Genomic DNA, 22,037 nt, shown 5'->3' on the forward strand with positions numbered 1-22,037 from the left:
GCGCTCCGCTGCTGCTTCCTGCAACCACGGCCGTCCCGCCGTTCCCCTCCAGGACCGCAGCCGCAGCCCCGGTCCCGTTTCCGCGGCTCCGCCACCTCCCGCATGCCCCGCCCGCCCGCGCCACGCGGCCGCCACACACGACGGCTCCGCACGCCGACCGCACGCATGCGCAGTTGCTACAATCCCCCCTGCACCAGCGATATCACTCCGCGCCTCATCCAACCACAGCGCTGCTCCCGGGATAAGCCGCACGCATGCGCAGTTCTATCTCCACGGCCCCGCCGCCACCCCCCGCTGCTTTGGCCGCAGCTTTGGTGCAGGCCGGTCCCGGTTCCGAGCCGCTGCATGCCGCTGTGCAGCCTCCCGGTTCCGAGCCGCTGCACGCCGCTGTGCAGCCACAGCCGGCATCCATCCCTGTGCCCTGTGACGCCGCTTCCGCCGCCACCGGGACTATACACGGTACCAGAGCAGGTGATAAGTGCAGCGCCTTGCATGTATCCTTCCGCTCGTGCTGCCCAGAAAAAGGTACCCGGACTGCCCCAACTCTTTGTTTCTATTGTCTCATATTGTCCTAATTCAAATCGTCCAAAATTTCTATTACTCTAATTATATTGCTATTTTTATAACCATTTTATCACTATTAAACTTTTAACATTTTAAAAACAAGCGATTGGCGTTTTCCACACTGCCGTTACCCGCGGCCCTAAACAGCCTGGGAACCTTCGTGGCACAGCGGTGTTTCCGGGCGGGCCCACTCAGCCGCCGCGCGCAGTCAGCGGCTTCCTGCGCGCTGATTGGCGGGCGGGCGGGCGGCGGCCGCTGTGATTGGCGGGCGGGCGCGCGCGGTGCGTCGCGTTGCGGGGTCCCCCGCGGGGCCGAGGCGGGCGGCGGGCCGGGGGTGGCGGCGCCGCTCTCCCCCGCAGCCCGCGGGTCCCGCCGGCCTCGGCGCCGGTTCCGGGCGGTGTCGGCAGCCCCGGGCGGCCCCGCAGCAGCCCGGCCATGCCGCCCGGCCGTGCGGGCGGTAAGGCGGCCGTGGTGCTGCAGTGCGAGTGGCAGCAGTGCTCCTTCGTGGCCTCGGGCATGGAGGAGTTCTGCGCGCATGTGGCGCAGCACCTGCAGCAGCACCTGCCCGGCTCTGGTGAGATGAACGCCGAGATGGACCCGCTGGGTGAGGCGCTGGGGAAAGGGAGGCTCAGGGGGGCCCTTGTGGCTCTGCACAAGCCCCTGACAGGAGCGGGGATCGGGCTCTGCTCGCAGGACAAGGAGAATGTCCTCGAGTTGTGCCTTGGGATGTTCAGCCTGGACACGAGGGGGAATTTCTGCGTAGAAAGGGGGGTCAGGCCTTGGCAGGGGCTGCCCGGGGAGGTTTGGAGTGCCCATCCCTGGAGGTGTCCCAGGAAGGGCTGCAGGTCTGGGCTGGGGACAAGGTGGGCATCGGGCACAGCTGGTCTTGGAGGGATTCTGCAGCCTAAATAGCTCTGGGATTCTCTGACCAGAGAAAACTTCTGGGCTTTGTTCTCCTCTCCCTGAGCAGAGCAGGGCCGGGTGGCAGGAGAACACGTGTGGTGTTTGTGCAGCTGCACCAGCTGAGCTGCCCTGCGAGAGTGAAGGGACTCGGGGAGACCCTGGAGCTGTGCTCCTGTGGGGCACAGGGGAGGCTGGAGTTGCAGAGCAGCTGTCTGTCCGTGTTGCAGAGGAGCAGTTTGTTTGTTTGTCTGTCTGTGTTGCAGAGCAGTTGTCAGTCTGTCTTCCAGAGGAATTGTGCGTGTTCTAGAGGAGGAGTCTGTCTGTGTTGCAGAGGAGCAGTTTGAGTTGCGGAGCAGCTGTCTGTCTGTCCGTGTTCCAGAGCAGCTGTCTGTCTGTCCGTGTTCCAGAGCAGCTGTCTGTCTGTTCCAGAGCAGCTGTCTGACTGTCTGTCTGTCCCAGAGCAGCTGTCTGTCTGTCCATGTTCCAGAGAAGCTGTCTGTTGCAGAGCAGCAGTCTGTCTGTCTGTCTGTGTGTCTGTTGCAGAGGAGTACACGTGCCTGTGGCAGGACTGTGCTTTCTGCTCCCTGGAGCTGTCTGTCTGTCTGTCTGTCTGTCCGTTGCAGAGGAGTACACGTGCCTGTGGCAGGACTGTGCTTTCTGCTCCCTGGAGCTGTCTGTCTGTCTGTCTGTGTGTCCCTTGCAGAGGAGTACACGTGCCTGTGGCAGGACTGTGCTTTCTGCTCCCTGGAGCTGTCTGTCTGTCTGTCTGTCTGTCCATTGCAGAGGAGTACACGTGCCTGTGGCAGGACTGTGCTTTCTGCTCCCTGGAGCTGTCTGTCTGTCTGTCTGTCTGTCCGTTGCAGAGGAGTACACGTGCCTGTGGCAGGACTGTGCTTTCTGCTCCCTGGAGCTGTCTGTCTGTCTGTCTGTCTGTCCCTTGCAGAGGAGTACACGTGCCTGTGGCAGGACTGTGCTTTCTGCTCCCTGGAGCTGTCTGTCTGTCTGTCTGTCTGTCCCTTGCAGAGGAGTACACGTGCCTGTGGCAGGACTGTGCTTTCTGCTCCCTGGAGCTGTCTGTCTGTCTGTCTGTCTGTCCATTGCAGAGGAGTACACGTGCCTGTGGCAGGACTGTGCTTTCTGCTCCCTGGAGCTGTCTGTCTGTCTGTCTGTCTGTCCATTGCAGAGGAGTACACGTGCCTGTGGCAGGACTGTGCTTTCTGCTCCCTGGAGCTGTCTGTCTGTCTGTCTGTCTGTCCCTTGCAGAGGAGTACACGTGCCTGTGGCAGGACTGTGGTTTCTGCTCCCCGGCGAGCTCGGCCGAGCTGGTGCGCCACGTCTACTTCCACTGCTACCACACCAAGCTGAAGCAGTGGGGGCTGAGGGCCCTGCAGGGCCAGGCAGAGCTCAGCCACTGCCAGCTGGACTTCCAGAGCCACAACATCATCCCCGAGCTCCAGGAGAGCTTCCTGTGCCTCTGGGAGTACTGCGAGGTGAGAGCCGCGGCAAAGGGACCGGCTGCTGGGGCACTGTGGGGCTCTGAGGGAGCCCAGGGCGGGCTGGGAGAGGAGAGAATCTCACTCCATGTGCTCAGAGGCTGATTTAGAATGGTATTATATTAATGATATGATATATTAATTATATTATATTACATTTTGTTGCATTATATTGTATTATATTATATTATTTTAATGATATTATATTATGTTACATTACATCACATTGCATTATATTATATTACATTATATATTACACTACATTACATTATATTGCATATGTTACATTACATTATATTACATTATATTACATTATGTTATATTATATCATATTACATTATGTTACATTGTATTATATTATGTTACATTATATTACATTATATTACATTATATTACATTACATCACATTACATCACATTACATCACATTACATCACATTACATCACATTACATCACATTACATCACATTACATCACATTACATCACATTACATCACATTACATCACATTACATCACATTATATTACATTACATTATATTACATTACATTATATTACATTACATTATATTACATTATAGTATATTACATTATATTATATTTATTATATTACATTATATTACAGTATATTACATTATATTATATTTATTATATTACATTATATTACAGTATATTACATTATATTATAGTATATTACATTATATTACCTTACATTATATTACATTATAGTATATTACATTATATTACCTTACATTATATTACATTATAGTATATTTATTATATTATATTATATTACATTATAGTATATTACATTACGTTACATTACGTTACATTATGTTACATTACGTTACATTACGTTATATTCTCATTTGCTGTGCCTGTGTTTGTGCCAAAGCAGAATGCAATATGGAGATTGTTTACCCACACTGATGGGGTTTTGGTTCCTTGGCCTGTCAGGGCCAGGTGTGTGTGTGTGTGTCAGGACTCTGGGCTGACAATCATGAAGTTCAATGCAGTGAAGTGCTTGGCAGATTCAGTTTAGATGTAATGTAACATAGAGCAATATAATATAGAATAGTAGAATATAATAAAGTAATCAATTGGCCTTCTGATAAGATGGAGTCAGATCCATCCTTCTCTCCTCTTGTCAGGGCAAAAATATCATCTGTACTGCTGTGCTGCCCAGCTGCTGGCTCTGTCTGGAGCTGTGTGGGAGCACCTGGCCTTGTTCTGGTGTCTCTCACCCTGCCCTGTGTGTCCTTGTCCCCTCAGAGGTCGTTTGACAACCCCGAGTGGTTCTACCGGCACGTGGAAGATCACAGCTTCTGCTCCGAGTACAAGGCAGCAGGGAAGGAGAACCACGTGCTGCTCTGTGGCTGGAAAGGTTTGTAGGAGCCCCCAGGGCCTCTCCTCAGAACTTTGGGTTGGGTGGCAAACATGGGAACAGATTTCAGAGAGCTCCTTGGCCTTCAGAAGTAGGTTTTCAAATGCCGTGGTTTTGACCATGAAATATTCCTGCAGAAATATTTCCCTCAGCTGAGTGCTCAGTACAGAACTTCCTATTTATGTGTAATCACTACCTTGGAGAAAAGGCTACAGCTGATTTATTTTACTTTGACTTTTTTTCATTTATTTCTTCCATTTGCAATTGCCTTAACTGCTCGGGGGGGCCACACTGGTTGTAGTGTGGTAGAACCAGTACCGCAGTGGTGATCTCACAGTATCACTGTGCTGATCTCACCCTGCTCTGTGGGGATTTTGGAGCCTTGCTGGCCAAAACAGGACAAGGAATCTGCTGTTCAGCGAGGCTGTGTCCCCTTGGGAGGGCTCTCAGCTGTGCTGTCCCTCCCCAGACTGCAACTGCAGCTTCAAGGGCCGCTGCAAGCTGCGGGAGCACCTGCGCAGCCACACGCAGGAGAAGGTGGTGGCCTGTCCCACCTGCGGGGGGATGTTTGCCAACAACACCAAGTTCTTCGACCACATCCGCCGCCAGACCGCCCTGGAGCGTAAGCCCTGGGGCACGGAGGGGCTGGGCAGGGCTGGCCTGGGGCGTTGGGCTTGCTGGAGGCGCCTAAACCCTGTGAGCCAAGGGCAGGGTGTGCTCGGAACAGCCTGGCTTGGCTGCTGAGGGATGGCAGGCACAGAATCCCAGAATCATTTGGATGGGGAAAGACCTCTGAGATTGCTCCTCACCTTGTTAGCCAGCCATGAGGGGCAGGGACTCTCCCACCTCCCTGGGCAGCAGCAGCGACTGGGCGGGGCCTCAAGGGGGGGCGGGGCCTGTCAGTCCCTTCCAGCATCTGACCATCCTTTCCATGAAGAAATTCCTCCCGAAGTCCCACCTGAACCTCCCCTGGCCCACCTTTAGTCTGTGTCCCCTGGGAAGTGTCTCCTGGCAGCGGCAGGGTGGAGGCTGTTCCTCCTGTGGGGAGCCAGGGCTGCACACCAAGGTTTCCAGCCCCCTGGAACGCCTCTCCTCACTGCTCCCTGTGCTGTTCTCCCTGCCCTGATGTCCCCTGTGCCCTCCCTGCCCCCTGGTGCAGAGCAGAGGTTTCAGTGCTCCCACTGCTCCAAGAGGTTCGCCACCGAGAGGCTGCTGCGCGACCACATGAGGAACCACGGTGAGTGAGTGAGTGAGTGAGTGAGTGAGTGAGTGAGTGAGTGAGTGAGTGAGTGAGTGAGTGAGTGAGTGAGTGAGTGAAGGGCCCTGCTCCCAGCTCAGCCCCTGGGCTGTGTGCTCTGCCCTGCCCTGCTCTGGGCTGACATTTCTCCCCGTTTTTGGCTCAGTGAACCACTACAAGTGCCCCCTGTGTGACATGACCTGCCCGCTGCCCTCCTCGCTGCGCAACCACATCCGCTTCCGCCACAGCGAGGAGCGCCCCTTCAAGTGTGACTACTGTGACTACAGGTGAGGGCTGGGGCTGGCCCCCTCCCCAGACCTCCCAGAGGCCTCTGTGTGTGTGCTGCAGCTCCTCACCTCACCTTGTGCTTGCAGCTGCAAGAACCTCATTGACCTGCGGAAGCACCTGGACACGCACAGCAAGGAGCCGGCGTATCGCTGCGAGTTCGAGGCCTGCAGCTTCTCTGCACGCTCCCTCTGCTCCATCAAACTGCACTACAGGAAGGTCCACGAGGTGGGAAGGCAGCAGAGCTTGCATTGCTCGTGATGCCCCTTGTCAGTTTTCTCAAAGAGCTTTCTGTCTCCTTCCCTGCACCCTGGTGGGGTGCTGACATCGCTCTGTGTCCCTCAGGGTGACTCCGAGCCCAGGTACAAGTGCCACGTGTGTGACAAGTGCTTCACACGGGGGAACAACCTCACTGTGCACCTCAGGAAGAAGCACCAGTTCAAATGGCCCTCAGGACATCCTCGCTTCAGGTACTGCTCACCTTCAGCTCCTTGGTGCCCCCTCTCCAGTGCATCCTGCGTCGTGCTGGCAGTGCCTGGGCTCTGTCAGTGTGTTCAGGACCCTTTTCCCAGTGGCTGGGAGGGAAGTAAATGTTCAGTGGGATCTGAGCAGTGCTGGCTGGCAGCTGCAGGGCAGTGGTGCCATCACTGCTCCCTCTGCTGGGACATTTCTGAGCTTGGCAGGGGCCAGGTCCAGGTGTTCCCCTCTAGAGAGATCTAGAACTCTGCTGCACCCCCTCTAGGAAACTCCAGAGGGTTTCCAGAGCCTGAAAGCTGGGAGGGGAAGAGGATGGACTTGAAATGGTCCCAGTGCAGCAGAGTGGTGGAAGGAGGTGGGCTGGGGAGGGCATTGAGCCTGGCACCATCTGTGCAGCACGGGGATTGAACCTTGGCTGTTGCCCATCTCCTGGGAAGGGGGGTGTGCCTGGTTGACCCCTCCTGTCTGTGCCCAGGTACAGGGAGCACGAGGACGGCTACATGAGGCTGCAGCTGGTGCGCTACGAGAGCGTGGAGCTCACAGAGCAGCTGCTCAAGGACAGGGAGAAGCGTGGGGAGGCTCTGGATGGCTCCAGCGAGTGCGTGGTGCTGCCTGAGGGCGAGGGCAGCCTGCAGGGAATCCTTCTGGAGCCTCCAGCAAACCCTGCCCCGGCAGAGAACGCATCAGAGCTGCCTGTGCCCCCTGCCCTGTGCTCTGCTCCCAGCCCTGAGCCAGCACAGCCCAGCCCCTGCCCAGGAGCTGCCTCCTCCTCCTCCTCCTCCTCCTCAGAGCAAGGAGCCAGCAGCAGCAGCAGCCCCATCATCCGCGTGGTGAGCAGGACCAACGAGCAGGGCCAGAGTGAGACTGTCTATTACGTGCTGGCCAGCACAGCCTCGGAGCAGCAGGGCACAGCAGCCCTGGAGCTGGAGGAGAACGTCATGGACAGGCTGCAGAAAACAGCTGAGGAGCTGGGCATCCAGATCCTGTGAGGGGCTGCAGGGCATCCAGATCCTGTGAGGGGCTGCAGGGCATCCAGATCCTGTGAGGGGCTGCAGGGCATCCAGATCCTGTGAGGGGCTGCAGGGCATCCAGATCCTGTGAGGGGCTGCAGGGCATCCAGATCCTGTCAGGGGCTGCTGGGCATCCAGATCCTGTCAGGGGCTGCTGGGCATCCAGATCCTGTCAGGGGCTGCCCCTCTGCAGCAGGAGAGCTTCAGCCTCCTGGGATGTGCTGCTGGAGGAGTGCTTGGGGAGAGGTTGGGCTTGTCTTCAGCCCAGCCTGGCTGGCTGCTGGTTCAGGTCAGCATGGGGAGAGGGGAGGAGCACATCCCCCCAGTGTGAATCAAGTGGTCTGAGCTGCAAGGAGCTGTCTGCCTCGTCCTTTTGGGGATTTGTGCCTGGCAGGGCTCTCCCAGCCTTCTGGGAGGTTTGGCCCAGGCCTGGCAGGGTGGAGTGGTCGCCAGCTGTGCCCTTCTGAGCCTGTTCCCCAGGCAGGGTGGTGTGTGGAGCGCACTCTGGTGCTGAAGCCCCTTCCCTGGGAACATGTGTGGCCCTTGGCAGGCCTGTCCTGCCCCATCCATGCCTTCTCCAGGGGTATCATGCCTTCATCAGCACTTGCTGCACACATTTCCTGTCTCACCTGCTGCTGGTGGTGTTTGCCCCCCTGATCCCATAACCAGCACTGCTGGAGCTGCTGTCCCTTGCAGGCCAGCGCAGCACTGGGACATTGGGAGCTTCTTGCTGCTTTTGGCATCCCCTGGGCGTCCTCCCCACATTGGGGTTTGGGCTCCTGGTTGGGCAGAGTGTACTTTGGCAAGACAAATAAACATCAGGCTGCCAAGCCCAGCAGTGTCTGGTGTTTCTCTGCTCAGCCCTAGCCCTGCCAGCCGTGCTGTGGGATGGTGCAGGGTGGGAGGTGGGCACTGAGGAGCTGCCAGGCTCTCCTGGCGCTGTGCAGCTGGCACTGGAGTGTGCTGCTCCCCAGAGGTGGCACTGCAAGGCCGGGTTTAGCTCTGGCACTCTGTTCCTGCTGAGTAGGGCTGAGTTTTGCTGCCTCCCCAGGGCTTTGTTTGAATACAGGGAGTAGCCTGGGCTTGTGAGCAGAGCCAGCTCGTGCTTTGTTGGACAGTGTGAATTTGGGGTCCCTGGAGTGCCCTCCGTGCCCTGTGTGTGGAGATGGTGTGCCCAGGGGGACACAGGGCACATCACCTGGGGACCTTGCTGCTCTTGGCTGGGCACTGACTTTCCCCCATTGCTCCCTCTCAAGCAGCTGAGCAGAAGCTGCTGGAATTCGGGGGTGTTGGGGGAAACCCCTTGATCCCAGCGCCTCTGGGGAGAGGCAGGAGCTGTCCCTGAGAGCGCACACTGCTGGGGGAGGCTCCTTGCTCCAGGCAGAGCATCCCTGCCCTGGGCACTTGCCTTGCCCGGCCTTCCCTTGGCAGAGCTGGGCTGAGCTGCCCTCGAGGGAAGGAGAGAAGGGCCCCGTGCCAGGTTTGCATTCGCAGCACTTCAGCCTGGCCCAGGCAGGGCCGTGCTGCTGCTGCTGCTGGAGTGTCCCTTTAAACACTGCCCCGGGCAGGCTCATCTGCCAGGGATTATCTGCTGGGGAGAGGATTGGCATTAAAGGCAACGTCTCCTCCCTCCCCCCTGTCCTGCAGCATCCCCGGGCCTGGGGGGGTGTGTGCAAACCAAGTTCACTTTCTCCTGGGCGAGCAGAGAGGGCTCTGGGCTTGGAGGGCGAGGGGAGGAGGCAGATGATGGCACTGGGCCTCCTCTTCCTCGCCGTGCTGGCCACACTCACCTCCTGCCAGGACCCAGCAGGTGACAGGGGGCTTGGGGCATGAGGGGGTTTATGGGGTGCCCCAGAGCTGGCACCAGTGCTGCCCAGTAAGGAGCAAGAGCAGGGCTTGGCACAGGGGGCGTGGGAGCTGAGTGCTGCACTCACAGAGGGCTTGGGGAGGGCTGGGTTGGCTTTTGTGGGCTCCAGCACCTCCCTGTGGGCTCTGAGGGCTGGGCCAGGGCTGGCAATGCTGTCCTTGCCCCCGGTGGCCCCAGGAGACCTGGACACGTACTGGTCGGGCACGGCTCCCATCTGCCTGGGGGGCTGCAAGGGGAGGCACAAGGAGCTGAAGAGGAGCCAGTGTGGGAACGGCAGCTGCTGCTGGCTGGGCTACAAATCCTTCTGCAGAGGTAAGGCCGGGGGAAGGCCGGGGGATCCCTGGGATGCTGCAGGGCTTTGTGCCACACTTACACAAAGTGTGAGCGCCTCCAGCAGCCTGGGCAAGGCGGGGACGCAGCCTGGGGCACGCTCAGCCCTGCCTGGCGGCCCCTGGGGCTGTCCCGTGGCCAGCAGGGCACAGCCCCTGTCCCCCCAGCCCCGGGGACCCCCGGGCCCCCTGCCCAGGCTGCCAGCCCCGGCTGCATCCCTGTCCGCAGTGAACTGCGGGCGGCCCGAGGCGGATTTTAACTCGGTGGTGCACGGCAATGACTGGTGGGTGGGCTCCGTGGTGCGCTACAGCTGCCGGCCCGGCTTCGTGCTGCTGGGGGACCCCGCCAGCGCCTGCCAGTCCGACGGCCGATGGAGCCCCAAGCCCTCCTGCCTCCGTGAGTAACCCGGGGGGTAGCAGGGCTGCAGGCACGGCCCCAAACCCTCCTCGCTCCAGGTGAGCCCTCCGTGATGGGCTCTGCCCCCGCAGGGATCTGCCTGCGGGGCCGCATCCAGATCAGCGAGCGGGACCTCACGGGCAGCTGCTCCTCGTCCTGCGGCAGCCAGGAGCACCTGGGAGCCTCCCCCAGCCGCGGCTGCATCAAGCTCTCGGGCTGTGTCACCAAGCTGTCGGGCTGGCCCCGCTGGCTGCAGCGCTATGACATCTGCGAGTGCGACTGCCACGTGCCCTGCGGTGAGCCCCGCGTGTGGCACTGCCCGCTGCGAGGGGAAGGCTGGCACTGGGAGATGGGAGCTGCAAACAGCTCAAAACCCGCTGTCCTTGCTCTCCTCAGGTTCTTCCAGGTAGAGCTGGGCCACCCGGGGCTGTGGCCACTGTGCTGAGAGAGGCTTCCACCCTGGCTCCTGCTTCACCAGTGTCTCCATTGTGCTCCTTCCATAAGCTCTGTCTGCCCGAGGCTGTCATCTGAGATGTTCTGGACTCACTCTTGCAGGGTGGCTCACCCCAGACTCTCCAGGCCCAGGGGATGCTCTGGGAGCAGCAGGTGCTGGGATCTGGGGGTGTCACCATCCATTTCCCCGGCTGCTTCCCAGAGGAGGCTCAGAGCCCCTCTTAGGGGAGAGGCAGCGCCTGTGCCTGTGCCTGTGCCTGTGCCTGGTGCAAAATACCTGTCCTTCAGTGCTGCAGTTGGGATTTCTCAGTGTCAGGGAATTCCAGGCCCTGAGCTGGGGGGTGGAGCCGCCCCCTGAGCTCGCTGGGGCCAGCAGGAGTGTGGCATCTGCCTCCTGTCCCCATGGCAGGGCCTGAGCAGCCTGGCCAGGGCTGCAGCACCCACTGCTGAGGAACCAAACTGCCCTGCAGCCTCCCTGGGAGAGCAGAGAGGGCAAAGGTCTCATCTCCCAGGTGGAAAATCTTCCCCACAGGCTGCTCCATGCACTGGCTGCCGGTGCTGCTCCTGCCGGGGGCTCTGTGGTCCTGCCCTGAGAGCCCCTCCCTGCAGGGGCTTCTCCTCCCAGCAGCCTGGGGCCACAAATGGCGAGATGTGGCTCCAGCCAGGAGCAGCTTTGTGCCCCTTGAGGACATCTCTGGCTCCTCGATGGAAGCAGTTTTATTGCCCCAAGGAAGGAGGGGGTGGTCAGGAGCACAAGTGGTGGCGGTGCTGAGGGTGCTGGAGGACCAGCCACGGGTCATTAAAAATATCTTTGCAGGGAATCCCACAGGTTTTCCTGTCATGCAAAGAGGTTCTGCTGCCTGCTCTGTCCCCGCAGCCCTGAACACAGATGACAGAACCAGGACAGGCTCCCTCTGCCACTGTCCTGAGTGGGGACACAGCTATGGACAAGGCCACTTTAGGGAGGTCCCAGCTGGGGATTAGAGGGATGTGGATGTCCCCATGGCTCTGTGCTCCATCCCTGCTTCCTCCCACCTTGAAATGACTCCCCAGCAGCTGCTGGGTGCTTCATGGCCACCAGCTTGGGCCCAGCTGAGCAGAAAGAGGGTTAAGGCTTTAGGGGTTTCATTCCCAGGCCATTCCCTGCAGGGAACGTGGCACTGCCCAGAGCAGGCCTGGGCTGGCACCTGCACACAGGGAGTGCCCCAGGGCTGGGAGGCAGCTGGGTACAGAGAGAACCGGGTGAGCCCCACGTGCCTTTTGATCCAGAACAAGATGACTTAAGACCTCCATGAGGAGCTTGGCTCCATGGGTAACTCCTCATGCCCTCCCCTGGTCTCCTCTGCCTGGATCCTGCCCTGAGCTCTGTCCCAGCCCTAAGCTGGCAGGGGGTGGGGAAAGCTCTCCTTGGCTCAACAGATGGTTTTTTAATTAATACTCTTGCTGGTGCCGCTCATTTCCATATGTCTCTGGTGTTTAAGTGCTGTGGTGGGTGAGAGGTGTGAGTAACAGCGAGGAGGGAGCCAGGCGTGGTGCTGGGGAGGTGCAGGGGGATCCTGCAGGACGAGCTGCACCAGGGAGGGTGTGCTGGGGCTAAAACCCCGGAGGGACCCCCCCTGCCACCCCCCTTTGTGAGCAGCTGTCCCGAGCCATGGCTGCACACCGTGCCCGTGCAGGGGGGTCTGCACAGGGGTCTGTGCGGGGCTGAGCGGGGCAGGAGCAGCTTTAGGGTGTGTGGGGCTCCCTCAGGGGGGTTTGGGCTGCGGGGGCAGTGCGGGGGCTGTGCCCAGACGCGGACAGGAGCCGGCCCTGTGGTGCAGGGGGTGCTGAGGCAGCGCTGCCAAAGCCGGGCCGTGTGCTCAGGGATGCTCAGGGCCTGCTGGCAGGCGGCGAGAGGAAATAGGGCCGGTCCCTTTAAGAGGATTTTTCGCTGCCTGGCAGCGCTGCCCGCCCGGGCAGAGCCCATCCATCCATCCATCCCTCCATCCTGCCGCCCATCCTGCTCCCCGCCCGGCAGCACCGGCCGCGGGGCTGGGAGAGAGGGGAGCCCCGAGCAGCCCGGCCCGGGGGGCTGCTGCCCACTGCGGGGCCTCTGCTGCCCAGTGCGGGGCCCGAGCGCCCCCCGCCCGCCCTGCCCACCCAGCCCCGCGGAGGGATGGGGAGGAGACCCGGGCCGGGCACCCGCGGGGGCAGCGCCCAGCCCGGCTCCCGCCGCTGAGCACCGCAGCCGAGCCGAACCGAGCCGAACCGAGCCGCCCCCCGCCCGGCCGGGCCCCCCGGGCATCGCCCCTTTGTCTGCGGAGGAGGCGAGGCGGGGGCGCTGCGGGAGCGGAGCCGCCGCCCCGCGCCCTGCCAGGTGAGCCTGCGGGAGAGCCGGGAGCCTCCCCGGGGCCGGGGGGGCTGGGGATGGAGGGGGCCGGCGGGGAGCGGGGATGAAGGAAGAGCATCCTCGGGCAAAGCCTTCCCGTCCCCACCCCGCGCCTCGGGGCTGGGCTAAGCCGCGGAGAGCCGCTTGCGGGATTTAGCGCTCCGTGAACGCCCAGCCGGAGGAGTCAAGGTGAGCCCGAGGGCGCTCCGAGCCCGCTGCCCCCCAGCAGCACCCCCGAACCCCCCGTTCCTGCACCCCGCCCATGCCGGGAGGGGACCCGCGGGCTGGGAACCCCCACCCCTCCTTGCCCGGGGCTGGGCTGGCTTCGTTCCAGCCCTGAGCGGGGTCTGCCTGCAGCAGGGCTGGGCTGGGCTGGGCTGGGCTGGGCTGGGGGGATCTCCCGCAGCTGCCGGCGCCCCTCGCAGGGGCCGCTGTGTGCGCTGCAGCCGCAGCGAGCCGCTGCCCGCAGCCCGATGTAGGTTAGCGAGGCTGGGGGGCGAGGTGGGTGCAGGGCACAGCCCCTCCGGCACAGCCCGAGCTGATTTTCCTGCTCCTGGGGGATCCCTGACCCCCGGCAGCCTCGGAGAGCCGCGCTGCCCGCCCTGCTCGCTCAGCATCCCCCAGCACCGCAGAGCCCCCGAGCCGAGCGGGGCTCGGCCGTGCTGCAGCCGGCTGTGGAGCACTGCGGGCACGGGAGGGCTGGGGCAGGTGTATCAGCGTCATGGCCCCGGCTCGCTGCTGGCCCGGCCTCTGGGGCTGTGCTGGAAGAGCCCGGAAGGTGAAATGATGAGCCGAGGAAGGCAGAGAAGGAATGGCAGCAGCAGGGCCCCCTCCCTGTTGTGTTAAGGCTCTCCCAGCAAGCCCGGGGGGACGCCAGGCACTGTCTGAGGGTCTGATGCACCCAGGGCTGCTCTGCCCCAGGAGCATGTCATGCTTTGTCCAGGAAGCCGGCTGGAATCATCTGCTTGTTTAGGATTTCATACCTGTGTTCCCCAAGGCCAGGGCAGGGCTGGTTCCTGGTGAGTCCTTGGGGACACCCAGGCACAGGGCAGGACATCAGCTCTGCCTCCTCCCATCCTGCACCCACCGGCACCGGGGCAGGGCCCCCCGGGGCTGGGGGAGCTGAGCCGGACCGAGCTGCAGGAGGTGCATCAATTATTGACTGTGGAGCTGAAGCAAACCCTGCCGCTCCTCGCCCTGAGCCCCGGGGCGCAGGCTCGGCCGGCTCCATCCTCGCAGCCAGATGTGGGTGCCGGCCCCAGCTGGGCGGAGGGGACAGCGGAGCCAGCAGGAGCAGCAGGGCCAGGACTCGCTGTGGGCTGGTCCCCGCAGTGCCTGGCAGAGGAGCCGAGCCCCGTGCGCTCCCCACAGAGCGGCAGGATGGCGGAGAAGGGCATGGATCCCGCCTGCGTCTCCATCGCCCTGGAGGACACGGTGTGCCACGCCGGCCCTCCCGACGCCCCGCTGCTCACCACCCACTTGAAGAAGGTGGAGAACCACATCACAGAGGCGCAGAGGTTTTCCCACCTCCCCAAGCGCTCGGCTGTCAACATCGAGTTCATCGACCTGTCCTACTCCGTGCGGGAGGGATCCTGGTGGAGGAAGAGAGGTAGGAGCTGGCGGGTGGGGAAGGGCAGGGAGGGGAGGGGACCCGCAGGGCTCTCCCAGCCCGTTCCCGTTCTGCACGCCATGACCTCACCCTGCTCCGAGTGCCAGGGGCTCTTTGTGCCCGGCTGTTTGTTCTGGGTGCCCGTGCGAGGGGGAGGCAAAGCTCGCGTCCCGCTGTGCTGGGCAATGCCAGGGGAAGGCAGAGCGCATTCCAGGGAAAACTCTGGCCTGGGCAGACACCCTGGGCCAGCCAGGAGGGGTGGAATGGAGTGGGATGGGGTAGGATGAGATACCCCGGCACTGCTGTTTGGGGTATGATGGATGGGATGGGTTAACTCAGCACTGCTGTTTGGGGTATGATGGATGGGATGGGGTTCCCAGCACTGCTGTTTGGGGTAGGATGTCTGTGTGGGATGCAGCAGGACACCCCAGCTCCCAGCCTGGCCAGGAGAAGGGGTGGTTTGTGGGGGATTTCCTCTCCCTGTGCAGCCCAGGCCGGGGCCCCCTCCCCTGTGTGTGACTCTGGCCGGGAGCTCAGGGAGGGGAGAGGGGAGGCAGATGGCAGCTGGTGGGTGGCAGTCTGCTTTAATTAGCGCTCTCAGTTAATGGGATGCCAATCAGGCAGCCCGATAAGATGGAGGTGAGCTGATCTGCAGAAGCTGAAGGCAGGCAGGGACGAGTAGGCACTGGGGTCACAGGGCTCGGTGAGGGGCTCTGCCAGCCAGGAGTGCCCGGTGGGGCTCTGCCCCGTGCCCAGGCTGTGCAGCTCGGGAAACCGAGGCTCTGAAACGCCCTGGGAGCAGCCCTGACATCTGCCGGGATGGTGCCTCCCTGTTTACCCGGGATGCTGAGGAAGCATCCCAGAAGGATCCATGGCACAGCCGCGGGCTCTCCAGGGCGGATTGTGCTCTAGCACCCAGGAGGAACCGGCTGCTTGCCAGCGGGCCAGTGCCCTGCAGGGAGGGACGGGGGGAGGCTCGGGCAGCTGGGCCAGGTGGGAGCAAGCCCAGGGGTCCGGGGGTCCCTGGGGGGGCGGTGGGATGGGGGCTTTTCTCCCCCCGTTCAGGCGGGGCTGGCGGGGGGTCTCGGCGGCTTTGCCCACATCCCCCCGGCCGGCTGGCCCGCTGTGCTGAGCAGGAGGTTACTGGCAGTCAATGAACGTGAGTAACCGCTGCGCAAGCTGCAGTGGCGCCGACGTGAGCAGCATGCGCGGTGCGGAGCAGTGCGCGCTGCCCGGGGGGGGGGGGGCTGGCCCTGCTCGCCCCTGGCCACCCTGCGCAGCCCCCCGCCCTCCCCCGGCCGCCCCTCTGCCCGCGGGACCCCCTCCTGCTGCGGGGTCCTGACCCCGAGGGGCTCAAAGGAGGAGCGGGGGGTGGATGCTCTTCCCTGGGGATGGACGAGCCACAGGGCTCCCCAGAAAGGTGGGACTGTCACTGCTCTGTCCCTGGGCTTGCCCCAGCTTGGGTTTGCTGCCCTTGCCCCACAGCGGCTGTCCCCGTGGGGCACAGAGGGGACACAGTTCCACTAGAGGGGTGCTCAGGTTCGGTCCATGGGGTTATCACCCCCCAAAACCAATTCCTGTCCAACCAGGGCTCCATTTCAGGGGCAGCTCCTGAGAGCCCGAGGCTGTGCTTGTTCCTTGCTCCCGACACATCGTGTTCCTTCTGCCAGAAAATGCTAATCAGCCGCGTTTAAAGCAGAGATAATTCCAGGTCTGATTAGCAGCGGCTGCTGCCGGGTGCCACAGCGTGAATGCCAATGAAGGCACCAGCCGGATCGGGAATTCTGCCTGCCCCCTGCTGCCCTGCTCTGCGCTGGCCCTGCCCCTGGCCTTAGGGATCAGCGTCTGAAGACAGATCCAGGAGCAGCCTGGTAATCTCCCTCAGCAGCTCTGTGCCCTGACCCGGGGATTTCCCTGCTCTTTGCCGTGATCCAGGTCAGGAGCTTCTTCAGTGCCGGGAATCAGTGGGATCAGCCAAGGCCCAGGGGCAGGGATCGTGCTGGAGGTGGCAGCTGCAGCGGCCATAGCCCTGGGGGTGCTGATGGGGCACACGCAGCCCCTGGCATGGCACACGGGGGTCCTGGGGTGGCATGGCAGCGCCCAAAGCCCTGCTGCTCTCCCCCTGCAGGGTACAAGACTCTCCTCAAATGCCTGTCAGGGAAGTTCTGCCAGCGGGAGCTCATTGGGATCATGGGCCCCTCGGGAGCCGGGAAATCCACACTCATGAACATCCTGGCTGGCTACAGGTGAGGCTGAGAGGACCCAGAGGGGCTGGGGGTGCAGGGCTGTGCTGCATCCCCCCTCCCGTCCCTCCTGCAGGGAGACTGGCATGAAGGGGCAGATCCTGGTGAACGGGCGGCCGCGGGACCTGCGCACCTTCCGCAAGATGTCCTGCTACATCATGCAGGATGACATGCTGCTGCCACACCTCACCGTGCTCGAGGCCATGATGGTGAGCTCTGGGGACATCCAGAGCTGAGGGATATCCTGTGGGCACTGAGCCCACACCGGCGCTGGGCATTTCCAAGGGCTCTGGGATGCAGGAACAAAATCCTGCTCGCTCCATGCTGAGCAGAGAGGGGTGGAGCCATGGTGCAGCCAGCTCTGTTCCCTACATCTGACAGTCCACGGCCATCCTCTCCCTGCAGGTCTCTGCTAACCTGAAGCTGAGTGAGAAGCAGGAGGTGAAGAAGGAGCTGGTAAGGGCTGGGGAGGGTGGGTCAGACCCCCTCAGCTCTCCCCAGCACGGGGACAAGGGGAGCAGGGGATGGGTGAAGGGAGGGGGACGAAAGCCCGTGCAAACCCTGGCTGTGTGACAGGTGAACGAGATCCTGACGGCCCTGGGGCTGCTGGAGTGCTCCTACACCCGCACCAGCTCCCTGTCGGGGGGGCAGCGCAAGCGCCTGGCCATCGCCCTGGAGCTGGTCAACAACCCGCCCGTCATGTTCTTCGATGAGCCCACCAGGTGAGCCCACAGGGCTCCCAGCCCTGCCTGCCCAGCCGGGCTGCCCCTGCTGGCCTGGCCAGTGCCCTCAGGTGCCCACCTGAGCACGGGATGGGACTGTGCCCCTGGGGCTGGCGCTGTTCTGCGTGGATCTGAGGGAGGGTGCCCGCAAGTGGGGGCGTCTTTAGGATGTTCTTGTCCCTCTCTCAACTCTGCCCTTCTCTCTCTGCTGTCTCTCTCTCCTCTCCACCCCGTCCTGCGTGGCCACAGTGGTCTGGACAGTGCCTCCTGCTTCCAGGTGGTGTCCCTGATGCGCTCCCTGGCTCAGGGCGGGCGCACCATCATCTGCACCATCCACCAGCCCAGCGCCAAGCTCTTTGAGATGTTCGACAAGGTCTGGCCTGGCACAGGGTCCCTCTGGCCCCAAGAGCCAGGAGAGAGGCCATGGGAGGGGTGGCTGCAGGCATTTGTCCTGGGTTTGTGTGGCTGGGGTCTGGCAAGGGCGGCCTGTGCCCGGAGGGGGTGGCAGTGCCCTGGCTGCCCTGCACCTGCCACATCCTGGTTTTCTCTTGCAGCTCTACATCCTGAGCCAGGGCCAGTGCATCTTCAAGGGCGTCGTGACCAACCTCATCCCCTACCTGAAGGGCCTTGGCCTCCACTGCCCCACGTACCACAACCCCGCTGACTTCAGTGAGTGCCCCCACCCCAGCTCCAAACCCCGTGCCCAAGCCCTGGGGGCTGCCCAGGATGCCCAAGGGAGCTGCCTGTGCCCTTCCTGCTAGGTGCTGGTGGCTCAGCACCTCTCAGGGGTCCTGTCCTCCTCCACAGTCATCGAGGTGGCCTCAGGGGAGTACGGGGACCTCAACCCCGTCCTGTTCCGCGCTGTGCAGAACGGGATGTGCACCATGGCCGAGAAGAAGAGCAGCCCTGACAAGGCAGACTCATCGTGCCCCACGTGTGGGACGGTGAGTGGGGCTCAGAGGAGCCTCCCGTGCCAGCAGGGACCCCGTGGTGAGAACCTGACCCACGTCCCTGTGCTCCTGCAGGACGTGGATCACATCGAGAGCCACACATTTGCCACCAGCACCTCAACTCAGTTCTGCATCCTCTTCAAGAGAACCTTCATCTGCATCCTACGGGACACGGTGAGGGCTCGGGGTTGGGCTCTTTGGGGTCCGGCAGGGACAAGGAGCTCCACGGGCTGTCCTCTGCTCCCTTGGGATGTTTTTGGGGTGCAGCCCTGCCTTGCTGAGCCCCGCTGTGCCCGCAGGTGCTGACCCACCTGCGCTTCATGTCCCACATCTGCATCGGGGTGCTCATCGGGCTGCTCTACCTGCACATCGGCAACGACGCGGGCAAGGTCTTCAACAACACCGGCTTCCTCTTCTTCTCCATGCTCTTCCTCATGTTCGCTGCCCTCATGCCCACCATCCTCACCTGTAAGGAGCTCCCTGCCCCCAAATCCCCCCTGCTCCCAGCTGCTGGGGTGCTGCAGCTGTGTGGCACTGCGGGTGTGCTGGGCAGGGTGTGGGGAGCCAGAGGGATCAGGCAGAAGGGGGAAAATAAGAGAGGAGAGAAAAGAAGAGAACAGGGGAAAGCCTTCTGTTTGCCTGTATTGCAGTTTTGCCCTTTGTTTGGCTACAATCTGGCTATTTGACCCCTGTTGGCTCAAAGCAGAATGCTGGAATTTTAATGTTCTATTATTTTAATCTGAGAAAATGTGTGTAAATCTGTAAAAAGCCCCACCCAAGCTGACTTTTCCATGTGGAAATTCCTCCTATCAGCCATTGATTTTTTTTTTCCCCCCAAAGAAGGTTTGGGCACCCTCTCATGATGCAGGTGGTGCATCCCACCTGCAGGGTGGGTGTGAGAGGGGCTGGAGCACCCCAGGGCAGGGAATTGCTGGCTGCTCACCCCGTTTCCCTGCAGTCCCCCAGGAGATGACCGTGTTCCTGAGGGAACACCTGAACTACTGGTACAGCCTCAAAGCCTATTACCTGGCAAAGACCATGGCAGACGTGCCCTTCCAGGTGAGCTTTGGTGCCTTTGGTCACCACCCTGGCGCTGCCGTGCCACCCTTGGCACAGCCACTCCCTGCCCGCTGCCCCAGGCTGGCCGTGGAGGGGTCAGTGGGGTGGGGATGGCCGTGGGTGGTGTTTGTGGGGTCAGTGGGGTGGGGATGGCCGTGGGTGGTGTTTGTGGGGTCAGTGGGGTGCAGATGGCCCAGTAGAGCTGTGTCTGTGGGGTCAGTGGGATGGGGATGGCTGTGAGTGGTGTCTATGGGGTCAATGGGGTGGGGATGGCTGTGGGGCCCAGCAGGGTGGTGTTTGTGGGGTCAGTGGGGTGGGGATGGCAGTGAGTGGTGTCTGTGGGGTCGGTGGGGTGGGGATGGCCCAGCAGAGCTGTGTCTGTGGGGTCAGTGGGGTGGGGATGGCCATGGGTGGTGTCTGTGGGGTCAATGGGGTGGGGATGGCTGTGGGGCCCAGCAGGGTGGTGTTTGTGGGGTCAGTGGGGTGGGGATGGCTGTGAGTGGTGTCTGTGGGGTCGGTGGGGTGGGGATGGCCCAGCAGAGCTGTGTCTGTGGGGTCAGTGGGGTGGGGATGGCCGTGGGTGGTGTCTGTGGGGTCAATGGGGTGGGGATGGCCCAGCAGAGCTGTGTCTGTGGGGTCAGTGGGATGGGGATGGCCCTGGGGCCCAGCAGGGCTGTGTGCCTGTCCCCCGCAGGTGATCTGCCCCATCGCCTACTGCAGCATTGTGTACTGGATGACGGGCCAGCCCCCCGAGGCCACGCGCTTCCTGCTCTTCTCTGCCCTGGCCACCGCCACCGCCCTGGTGGCCCAGTCCCTGGGGCTCCTCATCGGAGCTGCTTCCACTTCCCTGCAGGTCTGACAGGCTTTGCCTCTTCCGTGGAGAGTTGCAAGGGTCGCTGTGGCAGTTTGGGGTGAAGTGCTGCCCACGGGTGGGCAGGGACGTGACCCCAGCGGCCTCTGCTCCCCAGGTGGCCACCTTTGTGGGACCTGTCACTGCCATCCCCGTGCTGCTCTTCTCGGGCTTCTTCGTCAGCTTCAAGACCATCCCCACCTACCTGCAGTGGAGCTCCTACGTCTCCTATGTCAGGTGGGACCCCAGCTCTGGCCAGAGCTCCCTGTCCTGGGCTGCCCTGTGCCCCTGGTGACCCTCAGGTGTGCTCTGCCCTAGGTATGGCTTCGAGGGGGTCATCCTCACCATCTACGCCATGGAGCGCGAGGACCTCGAGTGCCTCGAGGACTTCTGCCCTTTCCAAAAGCCCATCAAGATCCTGCAGGAGCTGGACGTGGAGGAGGCCAAGCTCTACCTGGACTTCCTCATCCTGGGCATCTTCTTCGTCATCCTGCGGCTCCTGGCTTACCTGGTGCTCAGGTACAAGGTCAAATCTGAGAGATAAGGGGGCCGTGGGGCCCCGGTGCCGCTCCCGGGCCTGGCCTGCTGTGAGAGATGTTCTGCAGATGGACAGGGTGCTCCTGCAGGTCTCAGACAGTGGTGGAGGCGCTGGGAGGTGCCAGCCAGGCCTGGCTCAGCCGAGAAGGGTTTTGAGACATCTCGGAACTGTTTTAACCTTTCCACACACACTCTTCATTGCAAAACGTTTTGTACAGCCCTGGCATGTGCCACTCTCCCCCCCCCAGGACTGACAGAGCTTGGGCCCCCTCTTGCTGTCCCTGCCTGGCACTGCCCTGGGGACAGCAGGGACAGCCCAGCCCAGGGGTTTGTGCCCAGCACGGCTGGGAGGAGCCTGGCCCATGCAGGGGGAGCAGCAGCTGGGGCTGGGCAGGGCTGGGAGGAGGGAGCTGCAGAGCTGGAAGTGCAGCCATGGCCCCGTTCCTCGTCCTGGCCAGCAGCGTGGGAGTCAGCGCTGAGAAGAGCCCAAAGATGCCAGAGGTGGAGTTGCACAAGGCTTTAGAGTTTCCTGTCGTTGTAGCCACAGAGATTGCTGCATCCCCCTTTCCTTTCTGTGCAAATTCTTCTCCTTTTTTTTCCTTTTTTCTTTATTTTTTCTTCCCCACAAGCCCCACTGCATCCCAGTCTTCAGCAAAGGGAGCAAACGGGCAGAGAAGGACTTGGGGCTCAGACTCCTGCTGGGACATCATCCTCAGAGATGGGATCCTCAAGCCAGGGTCTGTGGGAGCAGGACAGTGTTCTCAGACCTTAGGGAGTCTCACATTCAGTCTCCGTTGTCTCTGGGGTCTGAGACAAGAGGATCTGAACCAAGAATGGAAGAAATGCCTTGTCCCTTGCATGGAGCAAGGAGGATTTGAGTTCCCACACCCTGCCCGTGCCAGGAGGATGGAAAACAGGGCTGGGCTCAGCTGTGTCATCACTGGAGGCTCTGCTGCAGGAGGAGAGCTGGCCCTGAGCCCTTCCCCTGCAGCCTCTCTGCCCCAGCTCCCCCGGGGCTGTCTCAGCAGGACGGGGCGGACGAGCCTCGCTCAGCACCGACCCTGCAGGGAGGGGACACCAAGGACACCCAGCCTGTCACAGTGCCAACCCCCCGGGGTGACACTGGGCAGAGGGGGGTCCCAGCAGTGCCTGGACTGGAAACCAGGTGAGATCCCGGACTGGTTTGTTTGCAGTGGGTGACACGGACACTGGGGAGGCCTTTGCACTCAGTGATGGCGCCAGAAGGTCCCTTTTGGTGGCTCTGGTGGCTGCTCCAAACTCGCACGCCTTGCAGAGGGAAGGC

The 22,037-nt window shown here is 61.7% G+C and overlaps 2 protein-coding genes across 4 annotated transcripts; both read left to right on the forward strand.

The window, feature by feature from the left end:
• The first annotated feature begins 965 nt into the window (after window positions 1-965).
• Window positions 966-7,412, forward strand: HINFP (histone H4 transcription factor). Its single transcript, XM_030964886.1, has 9 exons — window positions 966-1,168; window positions 2,731-2,957; window positions 4,230-4,341; window positions 4,811-4,963; window positions 5,501-5,578; window positions 5,745-5,865; window positions 5,953-6,091; window positions 6,209-6,333; window positions 6,816-7,412. The coding sequence occupies exons 1-9, from the start codon at window positions 1,000-1,002 to the stop codon at window positions 7,327-7,329; spliced, it is 1,638 nt and encodes a 545-aa protein (XP_030820746.1). The 5' UTR covers window positions 966-999; the 3' UTR covers window positions 7,330-7,412.
• A 4,852-nt stretch (window positions 7,413-12,264) lies between these two features.
• Window positions 12,265-20,772, forward strand: ABCG4 (ATP binding cassette subfamily G member 4). 3 transcript variants are annotated; one of them, XM_030965063.1, is made up of 14 exons: window positions 12,265-12,752; window positions 14,136-14,373; window positions 16,502-16,619; window positions 16,693-16,825; window positions 17,022-17,072; window positions 17,193-17,338; window positions 17,588-17,711; window positions 17,893-18,007; window positions 18,146-18,462; window positions 18,588-18,756; window positions 19,247-19,347; window positions 20,042-20,200; window positions 20,316-20,434; window positions 20,516-20,772. In XM_030965063.1, exons 2-14 carry the CDS (start codon window positions 14,145-14,147, stop codon window positions 20,739-20,741), a joined length of 2,007 nt encoding a protein of 668 aa, XP_030820923.1. In that variant the 5' UTR covers window positions 12,265-12,752; window positions 14,136-14,144; the 3' UTR covers window positions 20,742-20,772. The 3 variants fall into 3 exon arrangements, with proteins under 3 accessions (XP_030820923.1, XP_030820924.1, XP_030820925.1); XM_030965064.1 differs by lacking the exon at window positions 12,265-12,752 and adding an exon at window positions 12,836-12,953; XM_030965065.1 differs by lacking the exon at window positions 12,265-12,752 and having other exon boundaries at window positions 13,170-14,373; window positions 18,146-18,282; window positions 18,364-18,462.
• The last annotated feature ends 1,265 nt before the right edge of the window (window positions 20,773-22,037 follow it).

The sequence above is a fragment of the Camarhynchus parvulus genome, chromosome 24 (genome assembly GCF_901933205.1).
Source record: "Camarhynchus parvulus chromosome 24, STF_HiC, whole genome shotgun sequence".
Taxonomy (NCBI): domain Eukaryota; kingdom Metazoa; phylum Chordata; class Aves; order Passeriformes; family Thraupidae; genus Camarhynchus; species Camarhynchus parvulus.

Bases quoted from the DNA above. Each gene is read 5' to 3' on its own strand.
- HINFP (XM_030964886.1), top strand. From the start codon at position 1,000: ATGCCGCCCGGCCGTGCGGGCGGTAAGGCGGCCGTGGTGCTGCAGTGC. The intron at 4,964-5,500 runs GTAAGCCCTGGG...CCCCTGGTGCAG, and splicing joins CCGCCAGACCGCCCTGGAGC to AGCAGAGGTTTCAGTGCTCC. The intron at 5,579-5,744 runs GTGAGTGAGTGA...TTTTTGGCTCAG, and splicing joins CGACCACATGAGGAACCACG to TGAACCACTACAAGTGCCCC.
- ABCG4 (XM_030965063.1), top strand. From the start codon at position 14,145: ATGGCGGAGAAGGGCATGGATCCCGCCTGCGTCTCCATCGCCCTGGAG. The intron at 14,374-16,501 runs GTAGGAGCTGGC...CTCCCCCTGCAG, and splicing joins ATCCTGGTGGAGGAAGAGAG to GGTACAAGACTCTCCTCAAA. The intron at 17,073-17,192 runs GTAAGGGCTGGG...GCTGTGTGACAG, and splicing joins AGGAGGTGAAGAAGGAGCTG to GTGAACGAGATCCTGACGGC.